This window comes from Trichechus manatus, unplaced genomic scaffold (genome assembly GCF_000243295.1).
Source record: "Trichechus manatus latirostris isolate Lorelei unplaced genomic scaffold, TriManLat1.0 scaffold00135, whole genome shotgun sequence".
In the NCBI taxonomy this organism is placed as follows: domain Eukaryota; kingdom Metazoa; phylum Chordata; class Mammalia; order Sirenia; family Trichechidae; genus Trichechus; species Trichechus manatus.
Window position 1 is genome coordinate 4,810,440 of NW_004444071.1, and position 12,538 is coordinate 4,822,977.

Here is a 12,538-nt window from a genome sequence, read left to right on the forward strand (position 1 = left end):
ACTCCTCACATTATTAGTAATATATTCATTCATGAAACTAGGCTCCCTTTTAATTCAAAGTCCATTTTCTCATGGGGCTTAAGTACAGCAAGAATCACTAACTTGTGGAGGCATTTACTTCTACAGAGAGCAGATTTAAGTATTAGCTCATGAAAGTCTAATATAACCTTGAGAAAGTTACTTAACCTTTCTGTGCCTCAGTTTCCACACCTTAAAAATGGGGATAATAATACTTACCTTGCAGGGAAATTGTGAGGATTCAAATAGAGACTTTCTGCCAATCACTGAGCACGGGGCCTGGATACAGTAAGTGCTCAGCAGCTGATGGTGTGGTTGGTTTTGCCTCCTCATCATGAACTAGACAAATTCTAAAGATACTTGCAGTCGGCCTAGCGTTCTAGGCTTCTATCATTCCTGTCTTCTCACACAGCAGTCAAAAGACTTGTATTTGGTAACCCTGGCATAATTCTCATTACCGTAAAAATAAACTAACAAAAAACAACTTGCCTGATTATTCTTTCATGCCATTTCTAATCAATTCTCCACTAAATGCTTACTTTCTGTTTTACTATTTTCTACACAACTGCAGTGGGGTTCAGTGGTAGAATTCTCACCTTCTATGAGGGAGACCTGGGTTCAATTCCAGTGTGTCACCAGGGCTCCTTCAGTGTTAGGTCCATAGGGATTCAAATCCCAGCCCCAGCTTTTCCATCTTACCCAAGATCCTCTCGGTCTCTAGTCTGTACAGGGGTGATTGTCTGGAGGGTAACATAGTGAAACTTCTAATGCAGCATCTTGCATAGTGCTATTGGTTAAATGTGGTAGTCATCACCATTAACCTTTCCAAATGATTGCCAGTAGAACATTACACCTACAGAAGGTACTTAGCCATATTTACTAATTGACTGATATGGCAGTGACCAACACTGTTCGGGAGAAATTTCTGGATCAACTGGCAAAGAGATCATTTCAGTCCTGAGAGATTATAGCTCAGTCAGTCATTATAAAGATGAACACCACACTTAGTGATGGATGTTCACTGCAGCAATTCAATGGTTATCCAACGAGAAATGGATAAAGTTGCATTTCCACAATGGAACAATATGCAGCAATTAAAAGGAATGAGGTAAACCATGATGCCTATGAATGAAGAAAGCTGCAGCAGAAACAACAAAGTTTGATTCCATTTGTATGAAAATGAAAACATATTATTAACAATGGCTAACTCTGAGGAATGTGAGGCATTGGTTGTTCAATGACTGAATTCTCGCCTCCCATGTGGGAGACCTGAGTTTGATTCCCAGACAATGCACTCATGCGCAGTCACCACCCATCTATCAGTTTGCCATAATGTGGTGGTTTGTGTGTTGTTATGATGCTGGACATGCTTCAGCGGAGCTTCCAGACCAAGACAGACTAGGAAGAAAGGCCTAGAAATCTACAGCAGAAAATCAGCTACAAGAGAACACTGTCCAATCCACAACCAATCATGTGCGATGAAGGAATGGCATTCTAAGAAACACAAACAACTTAGCAACCCAATCATATCCTTTCTTACTTACGTTACTTTCCTGTATTAGCCAACCAATTACGCTGAAAATGTTGGCAGTGTTTTGTTCCATTGTGCATGGGGTCACCATGAGTCGGGGCTGACTCAACAACAACTAACAACAACTCTCTGAGGAATAAATTAAAGGTAGATGGATAAGAAGAATTTAATTTTATTTCACTCTAGTATGTAAATTTTCAATTTTTTCTCCAATAAGGATGGATTACTTTTTAAAATAATAATTCTTGGCCCTCAAAAAAAAAAAAACAAAAAACAAAAAAACCTAAAAAGGTCTCCTTTCTCCTCTGACAATCATGACACATCTCCATGGAAAGGCAATTTCAGGACTTCCCTCCATCCTGTCTGCAACACAGGACTAGTACATCCTTCAAGGTTAGACAGGTTACCTGAAGTACACTGCATTTAGAAACACAAGTTTGTTGGCTATAATTGCAGTGGTCTACAGAGTCTTAGAAGTATCTTGTAAATAATCTTTGTGGCATCAACAATAACAGAATACAGCCCCACTGCTGTGAGTCTCCCAGCACTTCCAGGCCTGTAGTTCCAGTGGTATTTAAATGGCTTACAAGGTTGAACTTCAAGTCCTGTTTCTATGACCTCTCTCTCCGGCCTTTGCCTTTCATGGTGCCCTGGGAGGACTTAGGGTATGTCATTAGGCTGGCCTATGACACAGGACTCTAAAGACAGAGATGGGGGTGCATAAATTCTTCTTTGATCTTCCTTATTCATTATCCATATGGGTACAAAAGCTGGACAATGAATAAGGAAGACCAAAGAAGAATTGATGCCTTTGAATTACGGTGTTGGCAAAGAATATTGAATATATCATGAATTGCCAGAAGAACGAACAAATCTGTCTTGGAAGAAGTACAGTCAGAATGCTCCTTAGAAGTGAGGATGGCGAGACTTTGTCGCATGTACTTTGGACATGTTGTCGGGAGGGACCAGTCCCTGGAGAAGGACATCATGCTTGGTAAAGTAGAGGGTCAGCAAAAAAGAGGAGGTCCTTCAATGAGATGGATGACACAGAGGCTGCAACAGTGGGCTGAAACATGGCAACGACTGTGAGGATGGTGCAGGACCTGGCCGTGTCCTGTTTTGTTGTACACAGGGTCGCTATGAGTCAGAAGCAACTTGAGGGCACATAACAACAACAACATGCATAGATAGATGTTTGTAAATAAATGAAAAGCAAAGCGTAACAAAATCTTTTAATTCCAAATCCAGCTACTCTAGCCACTAGAGTTCAGCACACACAAATCCAATCCTACATCTGGCGAGGGAGTGTGGGGAGACTCCAAACTAAGCACCTGTCACACCAGTGGGGAAGCTATGCTGTCCTACATCTGGAAGCCTACACATTCAGAGTCCACATGATCACTGACCCAAATAGTTTCAACAGAATAGAGAATGTGCAAAATACAGGTACAGATAGTACTGACTGAATGTACCTTTCATCTTTAGTTATTTATGGAGTCCATGTGAGTATACACATGAATTTTCTTGTATTCAAACACGCAGCTCAGGAAGCTAAATTGCACCAATAACCAAATGACTCACTTTTCTAGAGCATGAATGATGTTAAATAATAGAGGGCAAGGGGCAGACATTGCCTTTGACAACTGAAAACTGTCAGGATGTTCTGGAGACCTGAAGTGGTAATATGTAATTCTCACTTTTTGGCCAACATCTATGATTTGTCTTATGCCCTATAAAACTGGAATTTTAGGGACTTAAAAATCACAATCAATTTGGCTAGCATATATTTTACTTCTTGCCTCAAATCTTTTTAGCTCAAGAAATCTCTTCCATTTCACGTCCCACTCAAAAAACAACAAATAGCACAGATAACTTTTTTTTTTTTTGGTTATTATTATTGATCTATAGCTAATGGTCATTGGAAGCCCTGGTGGCATAGTGGTTAAGGGCTCAGCTGCTAACTGAAAGGTTGGCAATTCGGATCCACCAGCTGCTCCCTTAGAAACCCTATGGGGCAGTTCTACTGTCTCCTATAGCGTCGCTACGAGTCAGAATCAACTCAACAGCAACAGGTTTGGTTTGTTTTTTAATGGTCATTGAGTTTTCTTCATTTTCAGGAAAGAACGTGCAATTTGTCCTCATTCAGAGGAAGCTTTGCCAAGACTGCTGTTTCACTCTCCAACTCCATTTCCTCGGATGTGCATCCTTTGCCAAAAACAAATCCCGCTGCCATCGAGTCGATTTGAGCTCATGGCGGCCTCATATGTGTCAGAGTATAACTGCTCCATAGGGTTTTCAATGGCTGTAATCTTATAAAAGTAGATTGCCAGGCCTTTCTTTCATGGCGCTGCTGGGTGAATTTGAGTCACCAACCTTTTGGTTAGTGTTGTTGTTATATTGTTAAGTGCCATCGAGTCAGTTCCGACTCATAGCCACCCTATGTACAACAGAATGAAACATTGCCCAGTCCTGTGCCATCCTCACAACTGCTATGTTTGAGCCCATTGTTGCAACCACTGTGTCATTCCATCTCGTTGAGGGTTTTCCTTTTTTTTTCAATGACCTTCTACTTTGTCAAGTAAAGTAGCCAAGAGCAAATTGTTTGTGCCACCTAGGGACCTGCACATCCTTTAGATGCCTTATTTTACTTTTTACCCTTCTTATGCTGTCCTGTCCACATGAAATATTGATTTCTAGCCCAGAGCTGGCTCTCATTCAATTCTTTTTTAAAAAATTTTATTTCACTTCAGGTAAAAGTTTACAGCTCAAGTTAGTTTCTCATTCAAGAATTTATACACATATTTACTTGTGACATAGGTTGCAATCCCTGCAATGTGACAGCACTCTTTCCCTTTCCACCCCAGGCTCCCCATGTCCATTCGTCCAGTTTTCCTGTTCCTTCCTGCCTTCTCACCTCACTTTTGGGCAGGAGTTGCTCATTTGGGCTCGCATATTTGATTGAACTAAGAAATACATTCCTCACACATGTTATTGTTTGTTTTATAGTCCTGTCTAATCTTAGAAAAGCAGGCTTCAGAAGTACTTTGCTTCTGAGTTAGCAGGGTGTCCGCGGGTCATAGTCTCAGGGGCTCTTCCAGTCTCTGTAAGACCAGTAAGTCTAGTCTTTTCTGTGAATTTGAACTTTGTTCTACATTTTTCTCCCCCTCTGTCAGGGACCTTCTGCTGTGATCCCTGTCAGAGTGGTCAGTGGTGGTAGCCGGGCACTATCTAGTTCTTCTGGGCTCAGGCTAATGGAGGCTGTGGTTCATGTGCTCCTTTAGTCTTTTGGGCTAATGTTTTCCTTGTGTCTTTGATTTTCTTCATTCTCCTTTGTTCCGGGCAAGATGGGACCAATAGATGTATCTTAGGTTGCTGCTTGCAAGCTTTTAAGAACCCAGATGCTACTCACCAAAGTAGGATGTAGAACATTTTCTTTATGAACTATGTTATGCCAACTGACCTAGATGTCTCCTAAGACTATGCTCCCCAGCCCTCAGCCCCAGCAACTCGGTCCCTCAAGATGTTTGGATGTGTCTAGGAAACTTCTATGATTTTGCCTTGGTCAAGTTGTGCTGACTTCCCCTATATTGTCTTTCCCTTCACCAAAGTTGACATTTGTCTACTATCTAGTTAGTGATTTGCCCCCCTTCCTTCCCCACCCTCATAACCATTAAAGGATATATTTTTCTGTGTGTAAACCTTTTCTTGGGTTTTTATAATAATGGTCTTATACAGTATTTGTCCTTTTGTGATTGACTTACTTTACTTAGCATAATGCCCTCCAGATTCATCTATGTTGTAAGATGTTTCACTGATTCATCATTGTTCTTTATCATTGCATAGTATTCCATTGTGTGTATGTACCATAATTTGTTTATCCATTCATCTATGGATGGGCATTTAGGTTGTTTCCATCTTTTTACTATTGTGAATAATGTTGCAATGAACATGGATGTGCTCTCGTTCATTTCTGATGAAGGCATTCCCCCCATCTTGCCTTCCTTAGTGCCATTTTCCTCCCACTTGGCATGACTCTGTTTTGAATTCCTTCTCATTTCCTTCTGTCAAAAGAAAAACTACTCATGCTTAAAATTATCAACTGCCTCCTTTGACACTTTCTTCAAAATTATCCCAAACCTACAATATCCTTCTTTTCTGAATTTCTGCCAAAATCAAGAAGCAATTTCACCATCAATTAGATATTGGATTCCTACATGCCCAGTTTACCACTCAGTTGCATCTCAGTTGTTTTGAAGCCAATTACCATGTTTGATAAGCTTCTCTATTACCCCCCTGAGGTGCACATTTTCAGCCTTCAACATTTACTGACCAACTTAACAGGTCAGTGCGTCAATTTTCTAAAATATGACACTCCTAAAGGTCAGGTGTCTTTTTGTTGAGGTTTGCAGGGCATCACAGACACCCTAACATAGAAATGCTTTCTGGTAATGGCTGTGACCCTAAATCTGAAATATACTGTTAGAGCCCCTTACCTGGATTAAAAACAGGAAACCAGTGGTATAATTCATTCTTGTAGGGAACAGTGTCAAACTCACTGCACTGCATCTGCCGAAATGTGGGTGCATCCGAGCGGCAGGGGTGGATGTTACACAAGCGATAGCGTTTTCTTTCCCCAGTGCAGTACTTCCCTCCAAACTTTGGTCTATAAATGAAGCAGACAAGCCATGTTTTTAGTTTCCATAAAGGCCAGAATTTTCCCTTAAAAATGCCCAGACATCTTGCCATGTCTGTTCCTTGCCAAGCCATATCCTTCCCTGCCTTCAAACTTACCTCTTAAATAAATTCTTCCAATTTCACCCATTTTTTTTTCCTGTGATACATCAACATTTCAGTCCCAAGAGTATATTACCTTTTTTGAAATAATGTGTGTATCTTTTCCACCTGTATAATCTTCCGGCATTTCAAACCCAAGGATAAGCTGAAAGGGGAGGCATAATTTTCCCTCCAAACTGCTCCTTCTCTGTTTCCTATTTAGTGAGTTAAGTGGGGTAAAATTTCAGAATCATCCATCCTTTGCCTTTCCTTTGACCCTATATTTAATCAGCTGCCTGGTTAATCAGTTGTATCTTTACATTTGTTGCCTTCTCTTCATCCCCATAACCACCAAAGTAGTCCAAACCTCATCTGGATTCCTGTCTCTCCTCTGCCTGTATTTTCCCTCAATCAACCCACTGTGTACACGAGTATCTGTACAAATTATCCTGCATTATCTGGGTGGGCCCAATTTAATCATAGAGAGAAAGAGGGAAGCAGTAGAACCAGATAAGGGGATGTGAGGACAGAAGCAGAGATCAGAATGATGCCAGGATGGAGCCTGGAGCCAAGGAATAGAGGCGGCCTCTAGAAGGTGGACACGGCAAAGGAACAGATTCTACTCTAGAGCCTCCAAAAGAAATGAAGCCTGCCAACACCTTGATTTTAGCCTAGTGAAACTGATTTTACATTTCTGACCTTCAGAACTGTAAAATAACAAATGTAGGTTGTTTTAAGCCACTAAATTTGTGGTAATTTGTCACAGCAGCAAAAGGAACCTAATACACATATCAAGTGAGCAGTCAAGATGGAACCATATTCTAGACACAGAAAACTAGGACATCTTCCCAAAGTGCCCAACTGGTAGTGGCAGAGCCAAGATTTGAATACTCATCTGCCTTAATGCACATCCTGAGCCCTTATCCACTGTGTCATACTGCCTGGCATGCAGCCCCACGAACAGAGAGACCTCAAACCTTGACAGTCCTGCCCAGTTCTGGTTGCAGCTGTAGTTCCTGTGTGGCTGTGCTGTACTTTGCCCTCTTTGAGTGTCCAGGAGATTTTCTACACACACACACACACACACACACACACACACACACCCATCTATCTTAAATGTGATTAGGCTTGAGTAGGTTTTGGTTCCTCACATATAAAAGAGCTTTGACCAAGGTAGTTCACATGGCAGGTAATTCATCAGTTGACTCCCTCCCTGCAGGAGGTCCTAAGACTTGTCCTTGATACCTGAACTCAGGCTAGTTTTCTAGTCATGGTGATGGAGTGACACTCTGACTTGGCACCTGTGACTAATGGCTACATTTGGAACACATCCCACAAACATCACTGAGAGCCTCTCTGAGCCAATCCCTGCTCACTAGATAGCTGACCAACATCAATGGTGTATTTGAACTCAAGTTGGTATATTTGAACTCAAGGGCTTATGGTCAGCAGGCTCATACAAGAACCGAATCTATAACCTTATTAACATTAGTGTTGTTCTCAATCAACTTAACTAAATTGAGGGTAGATGTGGCCACTCACCTGAGAAGATTCTATGATAAATTGTGGAGCCCAGTGGCGAAGTGGTTAAGAACTAAGGCTGCTAACCAAAAAGTCAGCAGTTTGAATCCACCAGCCTCTCCTTGCTATGGGGTAGTTCTATCCTGTTGTATAGGATTGCTATGAGTCGAAATCAACCCGACAGCAAAAAGTGTGTGTGTGGTGTTGTGTGTGTGTGTGTGTGTGTGTGTGTGTGTGTGTGTGTAAAGATGGGGGGTTAGGATGATCTTTCCCCAAAGATGAGTTAAAGGATTGTCCGTCAGTTTTTCAACTAGGATGTTCCTCTCTGATAACCACAGGCCACTGACCGTCCTCCCAAGAAGGCTACGAACTGGCAGCTGACTGCACAGCACTGACGGGAGTTCCCAGAGCAATCCGCCTGCTTCCTGATCTCCAAAATTGAAATCGCCTTTCTGATCAAATTGAAATAAATACAAAATAAAATTTTCTGTAAAAATATTCTATGAGAAATTCTTAGTTTTGAATTTTTGAAGTCATAGAAAGCCTGTATTTAAACAAAAACAAGTTCTATTGAAGGGTAAAATTTTCAAACAATGTTGTCCTCAAATACATGTAAGTGGTAGATATAATAAAGATATAATCGCTACTATCATAACTACCATTTACCGACAATTTATTATGTACTGGGTATTGTGTTAGATTCTTTATAGAGAATATTAACTTATTAACCCTCAGAAGAAATTTACTATATATCTATATTACCCATTGCTGTCGAATCGATTCCAACTCATAGCAACCCTGTAGGACAGAGTAGAACTGCCCCATAGGGTTTCCAAGGAGTGGCTGGTGGATTCGAACTGCCGACCTTTTAGATAGCAGCCGAGCTCTTAACCACTGTGCCACCAGGGCTCCATATACATCTATAGCTGCACCCTAGTGGTGCAGTGGTTAAGCATTCAGCTGCTAACCAAAAGTCTGGCAGTTCAAATCCACCAGCCACTCCTTGGAAATTCTATGGGGCAGTTCTACTCTGTCCTATAGGGTTACTATGAGTTGGAATCAACTCCACAGCAACAGGTTTGTTTATTTTTTTTGGTATATGTATATATCTATATATACTGTTTATATAGTGTATACATGTACATGTACATACATACACATATGTTTAAGTATACATCTATATAGATACACATATAACAATATATTTACTAATAAAAAGGATAAGCTTGGAATTGAGATATTGCGGGAATTATAATCATATTTATTGCTTGCCTTTAAAAAAATGTAATGCTTACTGTCCAAGACAGACTAACATTAATCTAGGTAAAAGAAGTTTAATATATTTTCTACTTGCAGGAGACATCACATGTACAAAACCCATAAAACCAAACCCGTTGCCATCGAGTTGATTCTGACCCATAGCAATCACACGTATACTTGAAGAAAAATTATACTTGGGAATTAGTATACCAGGAAAAAATGAAATTAAGAATTTAATATATAGTTGGAAAGCAAAAGAATTTAAATTTAATTTAATTCATATCTAGCTGCAAATATAAAATATGGACAAAAGCAGTTTCATTAGAAAATTGAAAACCACTTATGAAATAACTTTATGGAATCCTTAACAGGCTACTTTGAAACCTTATCTAAAACATTGAAAATAATTATACTCAAAATGTGCTTGGCTATTTTACTATTACCTAAGGGAAAAAAACTTTTTTATGAAATTGAACATTTATTCTGATTGAAAGCAAGCTACAATCTTATCAGCAAAATTGCATCTGACTAAATGGATGAAGGCCTTTGTCTTTCTGATAGAGTGGAATTATCTAAAAGGATTTAATTGCATACTCTCTTAAAGGCTTTATGGAGCCCTGGTGGCACTGTGGTTAAGAGCTCAGCTGCTAATCAAAAGGTCGGCAGTTTGAATCCACCAGTTGCTCCTGGGAAACCCTCAGGGGCAGTTCTACTCTGTCCTATAGGGTCGCTGTAAGTTGGAAATGACTCAACGGCAACGGATTTTTTTTTCTCGAGATTTTTAGCGGATTTAACCTAGGTTGTATTTTAAAAAGAAATTTGCTTATTTCCCCAAATGGAATCAGCCTGCCTCTCCAAGGTCTAGTAAGAACCTAGTCCCAATCCCAAAATAAGAAAAAAAAGCCAAATCTTTCACAGGGAAACTCAGTGAATCTGCTGATTCTCTTTTGTCTTTGGAAACCCATTTAATTTCTCTCTGTAGCCTCGGGGTCACTGGACTCATGCTCTCCAAGACTGATCTCCCAACACTTATGGAAGCAAGGAACATTTGGCCATACTTACTCAGGATTGTTGCAGAGCCTCTCTGCACTCTGGATTCCGGCCCCACATGTCCTGGAGCAGTGAGACCAGGGTGACCAGCGGCCCCAGCCTCCAGGGATACTCTCTGGTTTCTTCCCTACTGTGATGCACTTGCCGGCCATACACCACTGGAAAGCGAAGAGGCATGAGACGGAGATGAATGTGTCAGGAATGTTCCCATGATAAGCTAAGCCAAGAACTCTAGAAGTTTCGACTCAATGCTTCCTGAGAAAGCAGACTTCCTAGGCCAAACATCAGATGTAGAACAAAGAGGAGCTCATTAAAAGAGTTTCTCCCAAGAGTCTTGAATTTTATAATCAGAGTATTTCAGGAATGGAAGAGAACTTTATGGTGTCTATTTACAGCTGAAGGAGCCCTGGTGGCGCAAAGGTTAAGGGCTTGGCTGCTAACCAAAATGTAACCAGTTCAAAGCCACCAGTGTCTCCACTGGAGAAAGACCTGGTGATGTGCTTCCATAAAGACTACAGCCAAGAAAACCCTATCGGGGCAGTTCTACTGTCAAAGGGGTCGCTATGAGTCAAAAATCGACTCCACAGCACCTACAGCAACAACAGTCACAGCTGATACAGGAGTGCTACTCAAAGTGTGGTCAACAGATTGTATGCTAGAATGTAAATAAATGCACTGCTTCCGTCATCAACAAAGTCTTGCTGTGAAAAACATGTCAGTTTAGTATGCATAGTAACACAGTTGTTCGGTAACATAGTTGATTTACTTTCTAGTGCAAGCTCTTTATCTTGTTGCAGACCACAACAAACCATTCACAGACTGACAGTGTGAATAGCACTTCTTCATAGCTCCTCTATAGGTATTTAATGCATGCAACAGAGAACTGATTTTCCTGCAGCACACTTTACTTCACTGAAAAAACACTAGCTGTCAGGAAGTTCTTTCTTATATCAAGAAAAAAAAAAAAATCTGCTTTCCTGTAACTTTGCCGATTGTTTCCAGCTCTGGCCTTTCAAGTGACTCAGAAAAAAATCCACTCTCTCCCCTCTTCAAGGCACTCTTTCACTAATTATCAGTTTAGGAGGACTAATATATAAAAAGAAAAACAAGAGGAAATGCAACTTTGTTGTTAGAAATGGCCATATTTCTTGGAGGATTTGCGAATGTTTTATCTGCTGACCTCCTTTTGCCCATTATTTCTGCTCACTGGGTATTCTGAGCTGGTTCTATAATCTCAGTGCTAGGTCATGCCATACCCAAGCTGCATAAAGATATCCACTAAACCCTAAGTCCTAGACAAATAGCAAACCCAGTTGTTTTAGTTGACCAGCACATATAACACAGTTCTCAGGCAATCCAGAGGATATCTAGCAACTCTGTATTTGTGGGTGTCTGACTTTCCTGCTTAATAAAGTAGGAACACTTTTAAGAAATGTAACCAGGTAAAATGACGAGAGAGAAGGGGATAGAAGACCAACATCTGGCGTCTTTGCAAAGAAGAAGCCACGGGCTTATCCTTTGCAATCCTCAACATGGAGAAAGAAAAAGTCAAAAGGATAGTTTCAGATAATAAGCCCAGCAAATGTTTTGCCCACAAACCCCACAGAACTTGTGCAGAGAAAGATGGGATAGATATTTTACAAGTGAAGTGTGGAAGTGGGCCTCAACCCTCTCTCAATAATAACTTTTTGCCAGCTAAGGCCCAAAAGGAGTAGTAGAAATAGAGTCCTCTCCTCTGGCTAGTCTAACCGTGTTATCTCCATTCACTGCTCTTCACCCAGACACAGACACTCTACGGGGCCTTCTCTTAGCTCCTCTCCACATCTTTATGCCCACCACCCTCCCACCTTTCTTCCACAGCCTGACACATTACCTTCTTCTCACCACATCTTGTCCCATCTGCAGCAGCGTCCAGCTTAGAGCGACAAAAGCCTTTCACTGAGCACCACAGTGTCTGGCAGACATTCTGGAAAACGAATGTGAGATTTCACTTTTCTGTCTTTATAAGACTTGCCCAATAAGCCATTTCTACAGTTATGGTAAAATGCACACACACACTCACCTATATACCCACCATGAATGCCATTGTTGTTACTAAATAAGAATGACATAAAATATTCACTAGGCAACTCTCAGTTGAAAGTTAATTTGTACTTTGTCATCATTCATAAACAGCGGTCTGTACACCAGAGTAGGCAATTGGGAAATGGGAGATAAAATCTATCTTCTAAGAATTGAGGCTGTATTGGTTATATGTGTGGTATAATGTCCACCATGCATTGTCACTGAGCAAAGTAGACGGTGACACTAGTCATCAAAGGCAAATCCAAACTGTGGACAGAAGAAAATCTGACTATAAACAGTTGGGATGGTTATAACTTGAGC

The 12,538-nt window shown here is 40.8% G+C and overlaps 1 protein-coding gene across 1 annotated transcript in view; it reads right to left on the reverse strand.

Moving 5' to 3' along the window:
• ADAMTS12 (ADAM metallopeptidase with thrombospondin type 1 motif 12) overlaps window positions 1–12,538 on the reverse strand; it is a 392,100-nt gene that overhangs the window by 97,607 nt on the left and 281,955 nt on the right. The window contains exons 9-11 of the mRNA XM_004385253.1: window positions 12,027–12,119; window positions 10,166–10,311; window positions 6,043–6,212 (exon numbers count right to left, since the gene is read on the reverse strand). Of these exons, the coding sequence (XP_004385310.1) occupies window positions 6,043–6,212; window positions 10,166–10,311; window positions 12,027–12,119 (409 nt within the window). The remainder of the gene's footprint in view (window positions 1–6,042; window positions 6,213–10,165; window positions 10,312–12,026; window positions 12,120–12,538) is intronic.